Below are 16,898 nucleotides of genomic sequence, written 5' to 3'. Positions count from 1 at the left end.
GAGGAGATTGTTGTTTTCTCCTTGTTTGTTTTTAGTTGATTTGCTAAAAACTTTCCAGATTTGTTACTGTGTTCAAAGTTCTCCAAGCGAAGTCTTTGCACTAAAAACTGTGTTTTTTTATCTATAATTTCTTTAAGCTGCAATTTAGTTTTCCTTATATTATTCATTGTGTGCTCTTCGGGGGAAATGCGGTAAGCCTCCTCCAATGATTTAATCCTGAGTTCTAATTCTAAAACTCTTGCTGTTTCCTTCTTCTTCTTATGTGAGGAGAAGGAAATTATTTTCCCTCGCATTACTGCTTTTCCTGCTTCCCAAAGGAGACACGCTGAAGTTTCAGGCATGTCATTTTTTTCTATATAAATTGACCATTCTTTTTTAAAATAATCAATAAACTCAGGATCTTTCAATAAAGAGGTGTTAAATCTCCAGCTTTGACCAATCGGTTTATTATTTTTGTTTCTCAGAGTGAATGAAACTGGTGCGTGATCGCTAACGCTGATTGGATGTATCTGAGTCTCTGAAATGTCGCCCATTAGTGAATTACTATTTAAAATATAATCTATTCTAGAGAAGGAGTGGTGAACTGAAGAGAAGAAGGTGTATTCTCTTAGTTTAGGATGGTGAGAGCGCCAAGCATCGCAAAGACCAAAATCCTTCATGTACTGTTTGATAGTTTCTGACGACTGCCAGACTCGATGACTGGCTGATGTGCTGCAGCGATCTTGTTCAGTCAAGACTACATTAAAATCACCAGCTAGCACTATTCTGTTATCTGAATAATTCTGGAGTGTAGCAAACAGGGAGTGGAAAAAGGAGGGATCATCTGCATTGGGGCCATATACATTGGTAATACATAATTTGATATTACAAATAGATAATAAAGTTATCAGAAATCTGCCTTCCGGATCCACTACTGTGCTATCTATGTCAAAATTTAGTCTCTTATTAATAAGAGTAGCTACTCCTCTTTGCCTAGAATTGTAACAAGCTGAGTAAACATGAGGAAACTGAGCTGTTTGAAGAAGATCTATGGTTGAGTTTGTTAAATGAGTCTCTTGTAGTAAGACAATGTCAGCCTGCAGCTCCTGTAATTTATTAAAGATCTTCAACCTCTTCTCCCTGGAACCGGCTCCATGTACATTCCAACAGACGATTTTTAACATGGTTATTGTGAACGGTTTAATGCTTCATGCGTGTTACTGACGCCTGTGTCTTTGTGCGCCCCTCTTGCGTGTTCGCGCGTGTTTGCATGCAGCCTGATTGCGCGCGTTTGTCCGTATGTTAAATGTCCGTATATGTAGTCTACCTTAATGCGTGTTCTCTCATACAGTAAACGCGAGTGTTTATATGTATCATGTATGGTGCGGCTGTGCGTCCTGACGGTGTTCGACCGGCCGCGTGCGCTGCTGATATTACGAGCTGGATTACAATTAACAGTGAAAGCGTGAAAGATAGTGAAAAGTGAGAAAAGTATTTGTGTGAAATATAAAAACAAAACAGAAAAAAAATACATCGATCTAGGTGTAGAGGCTGTGGTGAGACGAGCAGTGTGTTCTACTGTCAGTGATCTATAATGGCGAGTTAAGAGTGATCATTTGGAGAGATTGACTTACAGCACCTGGGATCAGAAGAGCCACGGAGTGACGTCCGGGTCGCGGTACAGTTGTCCATTAATAAACAGTTTATCCACCGCGATGACAGCGCGAGCGCCATTAGCCATAGATTTCCTTCTGATGGGAAACAGGACTCTCCGTCGGTCCAGAATCTCTCTCGGATATTGGTCGTTTACTCCGAAGTTGGTCCCCTTCAGTTCGCGGCCCTGGTTCTTCACCTGCTCCTTCTGTTTGAAGCTGACGAACTTCGCTACTATGGGTCTTGGTCTGCTGGACCCGGGTTTCCTCCCGCCGAGCCGATGGACTCTGTGAAAGGAGATGTTTTTCACCGTTTCCTCCGGGAGCTTCAGGTGGGTTTTGATGAAGTTTTTCACCGTGGTCTCGGGGTCCTCCTCCGTCTGCTCTGGAATCCCTGCAAATACCAGGTTCTCTCTCATGCTCCGCGCCTGCAGATCGATCACCGTTTCCTTAATCTTCTTATTTTCATCTGAGAGACGGGTCAAGCCCTCGGTGAGGGATTTTACCGTCTCTCTGAGACCGGCATTTTCTGCAGCCAGACTTTCCACCTGCTTCTGGCTGAATTCTAATGATTCACGTAGCGCCTGGAACTCCTTGTGGAGAATTTCTACCAGACTCAAACGCGCATCAAAACTACTGAGTTTCTTATCTATGGAGATCAGAACATCTGTTGAGTCGTTCCCCGTTGGTGAAATATTTCCCCGGTGGTGAAATATTTCCCCGGTGGTGAAATATAGAAATGTAGATATATTATTTTATAATAAGCTTTCACCTGAAGAGCCACATATTTAAAAGAAGTAAAACTTCCAGGAGATAACTGCTTCCACTGAAATGATTCATTAAATAAAACTCCTCCTCCTCTCCTGTTCAGTCTGACCTCACTGATAAAACTAAAACTGTGAGAGGTTGAGTCGATAAGAGCGGCTGCTCTGTTATCTTGGTTTAACCAAGTTTCAGCTAAAAACATAAAATCAAGGTTGTACTCAGCTATAAAATCATCAGTTAAAAATGTTTTCCTTGTTAATGACCTAACATTTAATAAAGCTAGCTTGATGGGTGTAGAATAGTTTATTCTATGTTTGGGGGCATGCTGTGGCTCACAGGGTATGTTAACTCTACTTGGAAACCTTTTAGAAATCTGCTCTCTGTGTTCTGATCGAGCTGCATTTTCTGACAAAGAACCTCCTTTATGTTATGTCTGACATCCCTCCTAAAGCTATCATAGCCGTCTTCTGCATCAAGTGACAAAAGGTAAGCTTTCTGAAAACTGACCAAATTACTTGCGTAACCGACGCAGACAACGGCCTAAACTTTTCGTCCGTTAGAATAGCTTCCAAGATGGTGGAATTCGCTATGTCACTCTTAGCTTCTTCTGGTACAGCTTTTGTTTTTTTTTCTTTCTTTGCTTGTCGGAGTTGCCGTTTTCCTACTGGCATCGCTCACATCCAAACCACAGTCGTGGTCACCTTCACCGGTATTGTTTCCGGGCTCCTTTATTTCCTTTGTTAGTGTGGCTTGAGTTGAGTTCCTTACAGGTAAAAAGCAGGTTTTCTCACTCCTTTGCATTTATTACCATGTGATAGTTTAAAAATATTGTAATATGGTTTTCTGCTTCTGGGTATCTATTAGGGGAGAGAAGACAAGTATCAGATTGTGTTCAACAGAATTTTAAGCAGTTTATACCATAAATTGAAGCAAAATGTCTCCGAAACTGACGTGACAAATATGTCACGTCAGGTTCTTATGGGTTAAATTTGGGACCCATGCGCTGCAGCCTCGAGAAGGATGACTGTTTAATATTTGTCTGTTCAGACATAAGGACCACAGTACCTTGGGTATTATCAATGAAAACAAAATCCTCTTGGTAAGAGAAGTCTACTGAAACCTCCTAATACACCCCTGCTGATATTAGTGTGTAGTTACCAGCAGGAATAACCACACACAAGTATTTCAGCTATTTAAAACATTTCATATTTACTGTTGGGGCAGCAGCATCACAGCTGACAGTGCAAACAAAAATGTTGTACAACACTGCATACCTTCAGCACCTCACACTGATCAATCAACGGGGGTGCTTCAGCCAGAGGCTTCTTCAGCTACGTGCGACTTTGTCTCCCTGGCTGACAACACTGAGCGCTGAATGGACGATAACGGCATCATTTCTGCTGCTGCGGCTCTTCCATCGAACTGGCCTCTGATGAAGACGAGCGCATCCTCTACGTGATGAGAAACTTCTCTCCATCCACAAAACTCAGTCCTACTCCTGAAGGAGCTCCGTCCATTTAAACGTCTCCGTCTCACAGGAGAGAACATGCAGAAAGTTCTACCTGCTCTCCACGCTGCCGGTGTGAACGAGGTTTCAGTGTGATGAACAGCATTCTTACCAGCGGCAGAACAGAAAGTTTCCACACTGAACCATCTGCTGCTCATCACCGTAAATGGACCAAATGCTGCCTCCTTCCTGGCCCGGAAATGTGTGGAGATGTGGTTGAAGCTGCTACTGATCCACCAACCGGAAAGCAGCCTGTAAGCTACCCAACTAACCACAAAAGAAAAAATAACATTTTGACAGCACAGTGTGGCACATTTTCCATATTTTATATAGGGACTTTTTTTTTAATGAATTTTATTTTTTATTTGGCACAAATTTAATGAGCAAATATTTCTGCAAATGCAGGGGTTCAGTTCTAGTTTAAAAAGAGACCCTGCTGCCGTGGTTACATAACCTGAGTTCAGCTAATTTACAGGAGAAACAACCATTTTTATACAGTTGGTCCGCTGTTGTTGTTATTTTCCTCAAAATGATCAAAATGTTGCTCAGATTGATCAGAATGATCCCCCTCTGGTTATTTCACAAACCGCACCCTGTATAAACTCTAACATATATAATATATTCAACCCAGATGTTAGAAAGCAGAATGGAATCAAGATTTCAACACTTATCAATGCTTAGTGGACAGCTAGTAATCTTTACACATGATTCTGTACCATCTCTTTATATTTTACTTTAAACTGTTTTAAGGTTATATTTTTTTGACTCCATATTCAAACTTTTCAATGGTTTAATTCCACAAACTGAAACAGAAAAACTTTTTTGTTGCAGGGGCATCCAAACCTTAAACCATACCCCCTCTAACTAGTTTCTAAACGTTATCTGCTAATAAATTCTTTTTTGTCTTATAGTTGGCCAAAAATCTTTAATATGACATCTGTGTTCACTGGACTGAAAACTGGGATGGCCAGTAAGGCTGTGGCTGTGGCCTTTACCACCCTTTAAAACCATACAGTACATATTAAAATAAACTATAAGTATAATTCTGGCATGCAGAAACAGAATTAGAGAAACTTAAATTAATAAATGAAGAAAATGTTGAGCCACATTTGGAAGCATAAATATTAAAACATTAAAAAACAATTGTTTTGTTTTCCTTAAAATTTGAATTATTGTTGTGTACTTATTGTACTAATTATACTGGTCATCTTTAATACAAACATTTATGTTACTGGACAGAAAACCTCCATCATCACTGCTTGTTTTAACACGGCTGAATGAAAAGTTCCTACACACAGCAAACCGCCGTCTTTATCGTGTATTATAATGTTCAAACTTAACCTTTAGTTGATTAACACACCTACATCATTCCTCCTTCCCTGTATAGAACTATCCATGAACTCCTCTCACTTTGTCATTTCTCCATCACATCACAAAGAGTCACTGAGGTGTCAGCGAGAAACCCGAAGCCAGCGTACAGAGGCTGAGTGAAGGTGGTGGTGAAGGTGTGAATGTGGGCCAGAGAGTCGGAGACTCTGTAGAAGGACAGCGTTCCAGCAGGACGGTCCACATACACTGCTACTCTGTTAGCGATGGACGGGGTGCAGGACTGTAAACGGACGAATGTGATTCTGTTATTGTGGCAGACAGAGTAACCGTCATCAAAGCATTTCAGACTCCAGGACTGATCATTCCTCCCAAGCCAACAGTCGTTACCGTTTCCACCTCTTCTGATTCCTCGGTAACTCACAGCAACGTCAACTCTTCCTCTCCACTCCACCTCCCAGTAACAACGGCGAGCCAGGACGTTTCCACACAGCAGCTGAGGCCAGTGGGCAAATCTGTCTGGATGTTCAGGATACGGCTGAAGCTCTGCGACATGCGCCACCTTCCTGTTGTTGCCAGAGAGTTTGAGGTTTCTGTTCACCGTGTTCAGATCCACCTGCAGCTCACAGAAATCTGATGGAGAGAACAGACAGCAAGTTGGAGACTTTCGTCTTTAAATTAATCAAGTCCAAATAGGGCACTTTCCTCTGGAGGCAGCTCCCTGTGTTTATGTTTATGTAAACTTTGCATTCACAAAACAGGAATAATGTGGTAAATAAAAATCATATATATGGTGAGAGAACGTGGCAACAAGGTGGAGCTTCTCTACTTTATAAAGGCTGGGCGATATGGTCTAAAACTGATATCCTGATTATTTTTTACTTTATCCCGATACACGATACACATCCCGATGTTTTAAAATCTCCCCTAAAACACTGTAAATGTTGAATTCAAGATTATTAGGCATTTAAGTTTTTCTCTCACACACCAGCAGAGAGCGCACGTTAGAAATAGTGTCATCAACCACTTATAAAACAGACAAAAATATCTGGTTTAAGATCAGCTCATATTTAATAATAAGAGCTGCTGGAGGAGTTTCCACCTCCAGTGTTTTAAGAACTTAACGTCCATCAGGAAACACAAACACCTCGACAATCTCCTCGTCATTGTTGTCATTTCTGAGTTGAATTACTGCTTAAAAGAGACGTCTTGACTTTAGCGTCCATCTTTTAATGCTAGTAAACTAGCTAGATAGCTACCTGCATACTCTCATGTCTCCATGCTTCTTCTGAAACAACACACGTGTGCAGCAGAATTTTCTAGATGTGTGGAGGAGTGAGAGAAGCTAAACTACGGAAAAAAACATGCAGACGCTTTAAACGCTGCCGTGTCAGTTTGTACTCGGTGTTCGCGATACATATTTTTTGGGATACATCGAGTATATCCGATATATCGCCCAGTCCTACTTCCAAATGTCCACATATATCACTTTAATCGTTTGGATTTCATCAGGCTTTCTCTCTGCTTCTTTAGACGGCAGAAGTAAACCAGAGGATCGAATAAGAATCTTATGTTAGTATTTTAATATTTCCATCAAACAAATCTCCACAGAAAGACGTCGACTACTTGATACCAGACATGAAAAACTCTTAAAAATATTATTTTGGTTCCAAAAATGTTCATTTTTCTGGATTTCTCCTTGAATTTTGGTCCATATTTGACTCGAGTATAAATATATAGAGGTTTATTGAATGGTTTCTAAATGACACCGACACCACTTGTAGAAACTTGTAGAGTTTCTTGATCTTCTTCTACAGATAATAAGCTGATTCTGGTGTCAGGTGCATCACACTGAACTGCCAGGCACACACACACAATCCTTTGTTATGAAAGGACTGTCCAGCGTTTTCCTTTGGGTTCCTCAACAGTTTTATTATTTTCATTGTGTATTTTCCATCTTTCCATTCATTTTCTAATCCTGTTTATTCCAATGAGCTTGAACTAGTCCTGAACCTTCTTGCTGGTGCTAACCATCACACCCAGTCCAAGTGTGTATTTTCCTTGTGTGTCATGTTTGGCTTGACCTCGGCCTGCCTCCATCTGTTCAGCTGTAATGTGTGAGTGTGTATACAGTAAATATTTCTGTTTTCATTCTTCCTTTGCCTTCAGTTCACCTGCCTGACCAGTTCCTCTGGTCCAGTAATCTCTGATTTTAAAGATACCCTCCTTCAGGTCGCTGCAGTGTTTTGGTTTTTTTGGTTTTATTAAAGATTTTTTGGCTGCCTGCCGCCTATTTGTTACGTTTGTGCTTCCATGTGTGCTTCAGTTTAACAAAACAACCAATCAGCTTACACTTCTTCAAACCTGATGTCAACCACTGGCCACCAACGGGTTCCAACCTGAAGGGAAAGAAGCGTAGAAAAGTCAGACCAGCATCACTTCCCCAGCATTACAGTGAAGTGTAAGACCCGTGGGCTGGAATCGTTTCCATACCAGACGGTGTCCAGTCTCAGATCCCGACACGCCACCTCAGCCAGCAGCAGCTTCACTCCTGAGTCTCCTGGATGGTTGTAGCTCAGGTCCAGCTCTCTCAGGTGGGAGGGGTTGGACCGAACAGCTGCAGCCAGAGAGGCGCAGCCTTCCTCTGTGATCATACATCCTGACAGACTGGAAACACACACATCCAAAGACTAAGATAATATTTACCGTAGTAATATTTACCAGAGTTCAGCACGGTGCACATGTAGAGAAGGAGCAGAGACAACGAAGTAACGCACATCTTCTCCAAAACAATCAACACTTTTTGGCATGACCACGTGGAGAAGAAACAGAGGACCAATCGATAATCATGATTTAAGAAAAATCTACTGTTTCTCTACTGATTTTAACCATTTCATCTTAACTAGGGACTTTAACGTCCAGGTAGATAACATGACGGATGGTAACATCGAGGAATTTTCTTATACTGGACGTGTTTGGTTTGCGGAAACATGGAAAAGAACCGATCCACATTCAAGGTCACATTCTGGACCGGGTTCTCTCTAAAGGTGCTGATGTTTCTTCTGTTGTGGTCACTGACTCGGCCTTGTCTGTGCATTTCTGTATTTAGTGTGATTTCCTGATCACTCATAACGTCCAACCAGCTGCTTCTCGGTTAGGAAGAGGAACATTAATGAAAGAACAACAGCTCCGTGTGTGGAAGATGCCGCTACGTTACCAACAACCAGAGCAGAGTCAGCTGATGGACTCCTGATCATTTCAATCTGAAAACCTTGAACGTAATAGATGCTGCAGCGCTGATAAGATTCAAGAGCACCTTGAACAAAAAGAAAACACCATGGAGAAACATCACGGTGGTCACCAGCCTAAAGAGAGAAAGCAGGAAAACCGAGCAGAAAACTAAACTTTAAATTCACTCTGAGTGTAGAAACAAAGCCTGAGTAACTATATTAATGAGCAGACTCCACAATCAGCTGCGAGAGAGAAGACGTGACAGGTTGTCTCGCTCGTTTCCTCTACGCCGGTCGTCTTTGGTGGGCCCCTCTCCCGGGTACCGTCAGGAGGTCCAAAGAGCATCGGAGAATCCGTCTGCTGACTCAGGGGAGGTCCTCATACAGCTGGCCGCGCCCCTCTCACTCCTGAGGAGAAATTGTGGCATCTCCAGGCTGGAGAATACTTTTACTGTGGACAAACTGGTCGTATGGTGGCAAGATGTCAGAAGTTCAAGCCGACACCAAAACAAAGGGCTCATCAGTAAAACAGGGTACTGGTGAGCCAAACCAGTATAAACCAGTTGCTGAGTCCCCTCCCTTGCACTTGACTATTCCAGCCACACTGAGGCATCAACAGCTGTTAGTTTCTACATCTGCCTTCGTTGATCCTGCGACTGGAGGCAACTTTACTGATCAAGATTCCTGCTGTTGAATTATCCGGTCCTCGTATTATTAAAACTTTTGATGGTAGAGTCTTAACTCCTGTAGACTCGACGTTGTCTAGAAACCCCAATGAATGATTATCGTTCCTCCTCATTCATTCTCCTTCATCTCCTGTTGTTATGGGTTATCCTTGGTAAAGAACTCACAACCCACAAATTGATTGGCAGACCGGATGAGTGGTTGGTTGGAGTTCTTCATGTTACACATCATGTTTACGGTCAGCTGTTCCTCCTCCTCAGTCACCAAGCCAGGCAATCAGTTCAAGCCTCTGGTCTTACCCTTTGCACCAGAGGTTTATCATGACTTGGCTGAGGTTTTTAATAAAGACGGGGCTTTGGCCTTACCACCTCACACACCATACGACTGTGGATCTGCTTCCAGGAACCCCACTGCTTACAAGCAAACTTTATAGTTAGCGAGCGCACAGAGGTGTTCACTAGGAAGGATCTTAGAAATGCTTACCAGCTGGTAAGAATACGCAAGGGTGACGAATGGAAGACAGCCTTTAAGACTCCACTGGTCACTTTGAGTACAGAGTCATTTCTTTCAGGTTAACCAGTCATCCTGGAGTTTTTCAGGCTCTCATTAATGATGAGTCGACTTTCTAAATCTTTTAGTTTTGTCTACCTGGATGATATTTTGATATTTTCCCATGTCCCTCAAGAGCATCAGAAACATGCCAGACTGTTTTTTTGTTAAAGTTTCACATGGAAACAGGGAATTTTTTGGGGTTTTGTTGTTCAAAGAGGCCCGGATAAGGTGAAAGCACAGCGAAGTTGCTGAGACCCACAAACTGGAAACTACTCCAGAGGTTTTTGGGATTTGCAAACATTTACATTTACAGGAAGCTTATCAAGAACTATAACAGTATCACTAGCCCTCTAAATAAACTCACTTCCACAATACTTCTCACTTCTCTTGGACTGATTAAACAGAGAGGGCTTTTAATGAACTTAAGTGTCGTTTTGTTTCGGCTCCCGTCCTTACTTGTCAGTTCATTTTAGAGGTGGACGCATCCGACTTCGGGGTTCCCAGAGTTCCCGGTCTGGAAGACCCACCAGAAGCCGTTGTTTGGCCCGCTGCACCGCCACCACTTCTGCCTCAGTGTTTTTGTTTCTTTTGTTTTGTTTTTAGTCCCCCAAGGACTCTGGATTCCCCAAATAAAGCTTTATTTCTTTACTGAATCTGCTTCTGCTCCTTCCTGGGTCTGTCATTTCTTCCTGCAAACCTTAACAGGAACAAACTGCCAGTGGAGATTAAACTTTCATCAAATGTAGAAACTTTAAAACCCAGATTAAAAACCTTTCTTATCGCACGTGCCTTTGCATGAAATCTGCACAGTAACTTATCTTGCTTTTAATCATTTTAAAGTAATTCATGATTTTATTGTAATTTTTTATATATATTTTGCTTTCTTTTACTACTTTTTATTGCTTTGCTTTCTTTGCACTTTTTGTAATGCTTTTAATGTTTTATGTAAAACACTTTGAATTGTCTTGTACATAAAATGTGCTATTTAAATAAACTTGCCATGCCTGTATGACATTACCAACAAACAGAAAACATGCTAAATTTACTTATTCTTTGTCTAATTGCTCTTTCAGTTTCCCCTCATGATGACTTTCCTGTTGCCCCCTTCTGCACTGGAAAGCTGGTGAAGACAAAGACATATGAGCTGGATGGTAGCTGGGTGTGAACTATTTTGTTTTTTAAAGCCTGGTACACACATAACGATTTTTTTAATCTTATAAGATTTTTATCTGGTCGGGACTTCTGACATGAAGATAAAAAAATCAGTTTTGATCGTCCTGTGTGTGGTGGCTCTGAAAATGTAATCAAAGAACAACACACACATGACGATGCTGTCCGGCAAATCATCTGCAATCTAGTCCTCCGAGCCGGACAAACGTTAAAACGTAGAAGAAGAACCAGAACAACAACTGGCAAAAAACAAAGAAGAAGAAACATAGTAACAATCGGAAAACACAACACACAGCATGGAATGGGATATATAGGACGAGGGAATGATGGTGGTCTTAAGACTATTGGTAACAGAAAAAGCCAGAACTGAAAAAAACTGGAGACACTGTGAACACGGACTTTATTTATTTCCTTGTTCACTAGCCAGCTTGCTCTCTGATTGGCTACATTCCATACCACATCACCATCCACGCAGTCACACTGCACAAGTCATCTTCGTTCCTCAGAAATCGGCACTGAAATATTAAACATGTTTAAAGTTCCCAATTTTCGGCTACGACCCGTTTTGGAGCGAATTATCGAGACAAATCAGCTCGTAACCTCAGACCGAATGATAATTGGACAGGGAAATCTCACGATGATCAGCCGTTTGCCTTCTGAGGTCGGGATGAGGCAAAATCAAGACAAAAATAGCCCAAAAATCATTGTGTGTACCAGGCTTTAGATACTATAGTTGTGAGGAGACATATCAAGGGGCACGCTAGTCACAACTTGTTCTTTATGTTGTTCTGGTATAAAAGGAAACTTAGGTACAAAAGTAAATTATAGTGACCTGAGGGTGTCCAGTTGAGAATAAGGACTCTCCAGTCCACCACAAAGCTTCTTCACTCCCGAATCCTGGAGGTCGTTGTTACTCAGGTCCAGCTCTCTCAGACGAGAAGACTGAGTACTAAGAACCCTGGCAATAGCTTCACAGCTTCTCTCTGACAGATTACAGCCACTTAATCTAAACAAAGAAAACCAGAAGAGATTAAGTTCTCTTCTTCTATTTTTAAAGGAATAACAACAACGTTCTTTGATTATTTATGACCAAATCAAACTGTTAACTTACAGAGCTTTGTTAGAGGCTTTGACCACTGGCAGCAGCCTCAGAAGAGCCTCCTCTGAAGCAGAGTATTTCTTCAGGTCAAACACATCCAGATCTTGTTCTGATGACAGTAAGATGAAGGCCAGAGCCGACCACTGAGCAGGAGACAAGTTCTCTGTGGAGAGACTTCCTGATCTCAGGAACTGTTGGATCTCCTCCACTAGAGAACGATCATTCAGTTCATTTAGACAGTGGAACAGATTGATGCTTCTCTCTGCAGAATGATTCTCACTGATCTTCTTCTTGATGTACTGAACTGTTTCCTGATTGGTCTGTGAGCTACTTCCTGTCTGTGTCATCAGACCTCGTAGGAGACTCTGATTGGTCTGCAGTGAAAGACCCAGAAGGAAGCGGAGGAACAAGTCCAGGTGTCCATTAGGACTCTGTAAGGCCTGGTCCACAGCTCTCTGATGGAGATGTTTTACATTTCTTGTTTGTTTCTCTTCTTCCATCACATTGACTCCAGACTTGATGAAGGTCAGATGGACGTGAAGAGCAGCCAGAAACTCCTGAACACTCAGATGGATGAAGCTGAACACCTTCTCCTGGTACAGTCCTCTCTCCTCTTTAAAGATCTGTGTGAACACTCCTGAGTAAACTGAGGCTGCTGTGACATCGATGCCACACTCTGTCAGGTCTGATTCATAGAAGATCAGGTTTCCTTTCTGCAGCTGATCAAAAGCCAGTTTTCCCAGAGACTCAATCATCTTCCTGTTCTCTGGACTCCAGTGTGGATCTGTCTCAGCTCCTCCATCATACTTGACCTTCTTGACTTTGGTCTGGACCACCAGGAAGTGGATGTACATCTCAGTCAGGGTCTTGGGCAGCTCTCCTCCCTCTCTGGTTTCCAGCACATCCTCCAGAACTGTAGCAGTGATCCAGCAGAAGACTGGGATGTGGCACATGATGTGGAGGCTTCGTGATGTCTTGATGTGGGAGGTGATCTTACTGGCCTGATTCTTTTCTCTGAACCTCTTCCTGAAGTACTCCTCCTTCTGAGGGTCAGTGAACCCTCTGACCTCTGTCACCATGCCAACACAGTCAGGAGGGATCTGATTGGCTGCTGCAGGTCTTGTGGTTATCCAGAGGCGAGCAGAGGGAAGCAGGTTCCCCCTGATGAGGTTAGTCAGCAGCACATCCACTGAGGTGGACTTCTTAGGGTCGGTTAGAACTTTAGTTTTATGGAAGTCCAGAGGAAGTCGACTCTCATCCAGACCGTCCAAGATGAAGACAACCTGGAACTCTTCAAAGCTGCAGATTCCTGCTTCTTTGGTTTCAGTAAAGAAGTGATGAACAAGTTCCACCAAGCTGAACTTCCTCTGCTTCAGCACATTCAGCTCTCTGAAAGTCAGTGGAAACAAGAACTGGATGTCCTGGTGGGCTTTGTCTTCAGCCCAGTCCAGAGTGAACTTCTGTGTTAAGACAGTTTTCCCAATGCCAGCCACTCCCTTTGTCATCACTGTTCTGATTGGTTCATCTCTTCCAGGTGGGAGTTTAAAGATATCTTCTTGTCTGATGGTTGTTTCTGGTCTGTTTGGTTTCCTGGATGCTGTTTCAATCTGTCTGACCTCATGTTCATCATTGACCTCTGCAGTTCCTCCCTCTGTGATGTAGAGCTCTGTGTAGATCTGGTTCAGAAGGGTTGGGTTTCCTGCTTTAGCGAAACCCTCAAACACACACTGGAACCTCTCCTTCAGGTAGTGTTTATGATGACCTATACAGGTCGAAGGAGTTCCTGAAGGAACAAATAACATTATTTATAGACATTTAAAGTTTATCTTTAGAGGCTGCCAATTATTAAATTTTTCCAACTTTCCCTAAAATGATTTTAAATATTAGAAAGAAATTTAATAGAATATTCTAGCCAACCTCTTCCTATAAAATAATAATCAATTCCACATGTTTTATTTTATTTACTTTTACTGTTAGATGACAGTGGTGTTGATCACTTTCTTCCTCACGTTTTGCCATTTATATAGAATCCTTAGCAGCTGCCATAAGACAAAATAAAGAAATTAAGAGGAATTCATGCTACAGAACTGAAAATAAGTCTTTATGCTGATGATGTGTTACTTTTCCTCTACTCACAAACATCTCTCTCCCAGACAATTAATGAGTGTCTTAACAAATTCTCATCAATATCTGACTACTCTATTAACTGGTCCAAGAGTATAGTTATGCCCTGGGGCACAGAAAAGAGGGGGATAAAGGAGAAGGATTCTAGGGGCCCATGATTGACAGGGGCCCAGAAGGGCCCTCAATGCAATTGTAATACTAAAAAAAATGATCTGATAATGATAAACGTACAATCACGCAAATATTTTAGTTACAATGCATTGGTATCACTAAGTTTCTTTGCTTTGGAAACATTTAAGAACGCCCTCCTGCTAAAAACAATCACTTTAGTTTCTTTTCATGGGGCCCAAAATCCCTGGCAGCGTCCCTGGTTATGCCTATTAACTGACTTACAAAACATACAATACACTCTGGAAACAATAATTATTTAGTGATAAATTTTTTTCCCAGATTTTCAGAACTAAGTCAAATTTGTTTGTAAAGCACGTTTAAAAAAAAAAAAAAAAAACATTGATCAAAGTGCTGTACAAGACAAAATAAAATCCACAACAATAAAATAAATCGAATAAAACTAAAAGAAAAACAAGAACTAACAAAGCTAATTTATGTCCCGCATCTTTAAACAGTAGAGGATGATCTTTCTCCAGCAGAAAAACTGCTATGGAAAAAATTTCTGCAAACTACCAGAGATTTTTCATCAGACATCTAGACCCTTAGCCGAGGGGAATGTTTTTGTTTGTTTTTACTTCATCTTCCGTCAGTCAGCTCGCGTCTTGATTGGCTTTGGTTCCAGTACACCTGACATTACACACATGCTCAGCTCCTCTCCCCTCTTGTCCACGTACAAATCGCGATGAATCATAGAATCATGATTATTTTTTAACATGGTGATTAAACATATTACATTTTTCTTTAAAATATATTTTTTAATAATTTTTTCAAGTTAAAATGCTGTAAAAGCACACTGACTAAATCCTTGTGTACTTAATATGTTTAATTATCAATTCGTATCTAACTTGTACATTTTCTTTGGTTTTCTTGCTCAGTAGGTGATCAATAGAAACTAGAAACTATACCCAGGATTTAAAGAAATCCTCTTACTGCTGTGCAGACGCTCAGCCAGCTCCTCCTGCTTCATCCTCCTCAGGAAATCCACTGTGATCTTCACAAAGGCCTCTCTGCTGCTCTTCTGCTCTTTATCCTCCTCCCTCTCCCTCTGACTCTCCAAGCATTCTGGGTAATCTGGACTCAGAAGCTTCTGGATTGTCTTCAGTTCCTTCTCCACAAAGGTGACAATGTTTTCCTTCAGCAGCTGTAACAGAAAATGACACCAAGGATAAAATCAGACTGAAATCATGGAGACAAACACACCGACAATCCACTAGGCCAGTATCTCAACCATAATCCATCAGGATTAATTTTACTGATCCAAAATTGGGTATTTCAAACCAGATATACTCTTAAAGATTCAAATCAAGTACATCTAATCCTGCCTTAAATCCAGATATGAGCCTCTGTTGCGCTCAACCACGATCCATCGGGAGTAACCAGGGGTCTCATTTATAAAACTGTGCGTAGGATTCTTACTAAAAGTGTACTTACGCCCAAAACCGGAAGTTGGCGTACGCCATAAAATATTCTGATTTATAAAACCGTGCGTACGCACAGGTGCAAGCAATTTCCCCTTTATAAATCACACTCGTCCTTGAAGTTTGCGCAGGTGAATTTGGCTCATGTTCCGCCCACTACACACCCACTTTCCACCATAAATGGTCAATGCAAAGTACCTCAGCGTGTATTAAAATGAGCCAGCTGATCCATGTTGTGATCCATGAACAACGGCAACCGCAGGGAAGCGAACCAAAAAACGCAACTTCACAGAGGCAGAAATCGATGCATTAGTGAGTGAGGTGGAGAGTCGAAAAATTATTTTGTTTGGTAGCCACAGTAGTGGCGTGACAAATAAGAGTAAGTGTCGTGAGTGGCAACACATAGTTACCTCAGTTAACTCTGTGAGCGGGACAGAGCGGACCATGGCGGAGATCAAAAAGAAACCATCAATGAACTGAAGGAAATCAGAACAACACTGCATAATTTGTGTGACATTATGTTCGACATTTCAAACACATTAAAAGAGCTTGTGAAAAAGTGAACCTTATTGTCTGCTTAATCGCTGCATGACCTCCTCACGGAGCCGTGCCCCGTGTTGGAACTCCCTGTGTCTGGGAGGGGGCTGTGGGTGAGGGTCGGCATTCCGAGGAGGGGGGAGGCCAGGAGGTAGTTGGATGCCGTGCCTCAGTGCCAGGTTGTGCAGCACGCCACACGCCCTCACGATCCTGCGCACCTTTTGGGGATGGTACAATAATCTACCCCCTGACGCATCCAGACACCGCCACCGGCATTTTAAAAGGCCGATGGCGCGCTCTACAGTTGAGCGCGCACGGGAGTGAGCGGTATTGAACAGGGTCTCCTCTGCGCTCTGGGGGTTTGGGAAGGGGGTCAGGAGCCAGCGCCGGAGGGGGTAGCCACTGTCCCCTGCATTTCAATGAAACAGTGCATCAGTGGTCTGCATCTGGCTAAGCTGGTTGTCAATATAAAGTTATTGTCTTACCAAGAAGCCAGCCATCACGTACAGCGCCTGCCTGCAGTCTCTTCTCTACACTGCTTTGCGCTAGGATGTAAGAGTCATGTGTAGAGCCAGGCCATCGTGCAACTACATTTGTCAACATCATGTTGGATTGACATATGACTTGAACATTGATAGTATGCACATGCTTCCTATTGACATACATGAATTCATCGACATATGG

At 42.2% G+C, this 16,898-nt stretch overlaps 1 protein-coding gene across 3 annotated transcripts in view; it reads right to left on the bottom strand.

Moving 5' to 3' along the window:
• Nucleotides 1–3,619: 3,619 nt before the first annotated feature.
• The window catches only part of LOC121635258 (protein NLRC3-like), a 29,669-nt gene continuing 16,390 nt past the window's right edge, over nt 3,620–16,898 (bottom strand). For all 3 annotated transcript variants that reach the window (XM_041978373.1, XM_041978374.1, XM_041978375.1), the window contains 6 exons: nt 15,190–15,400; nt 11,977–13,747; nt 11,698–11,871; nt 7,723–7,896; nt 7,582–7,628; nt 3,620–5,862 (listed from right to left, as the gene is read on the bottom strand). In XM_041978373.1, the coding sequence (XP_041834307.1) occupies nt 5,318–5,862; nt 7,582–7,628; nt 7,723–7,896; nt 11,698–11,871; nt 11,977–13,747; nt 15,190–15,400 (2,922 nt within the window). In that variant the 3' untranslated portion in view covers nt 3,620–5,317. The remainder of the gene's footprint in view (nt 5,863–7,581; nt 7,629–7,722; nt 7,897–11,697; nt 11,872–11,976; nt 13,748–15,189; nt 15,401–16,898) is intronic.

The sequence above is a fragment of the Melanotaenia boesemani genome, chromosome 24, assembly GCF_017639745.1.
Source record: "Melanotaenia boesemani isolate fMelBoe1 chromosome 24, fMelBoe1.pri, whole genome shotgun sequence".
Lineage (NCBI taxonomy): Eukaryota > Metazoa > Chordata > Actinopteri > Atheriniformes > Melanotaeniidae > Melanotaenia > Melanotaenia boesemani.
The sequence above is the reverse complement of the archived record's forward strand: the minus strand, read 5'-3'. Positions and strand labels throughout refer to the sequence as shown.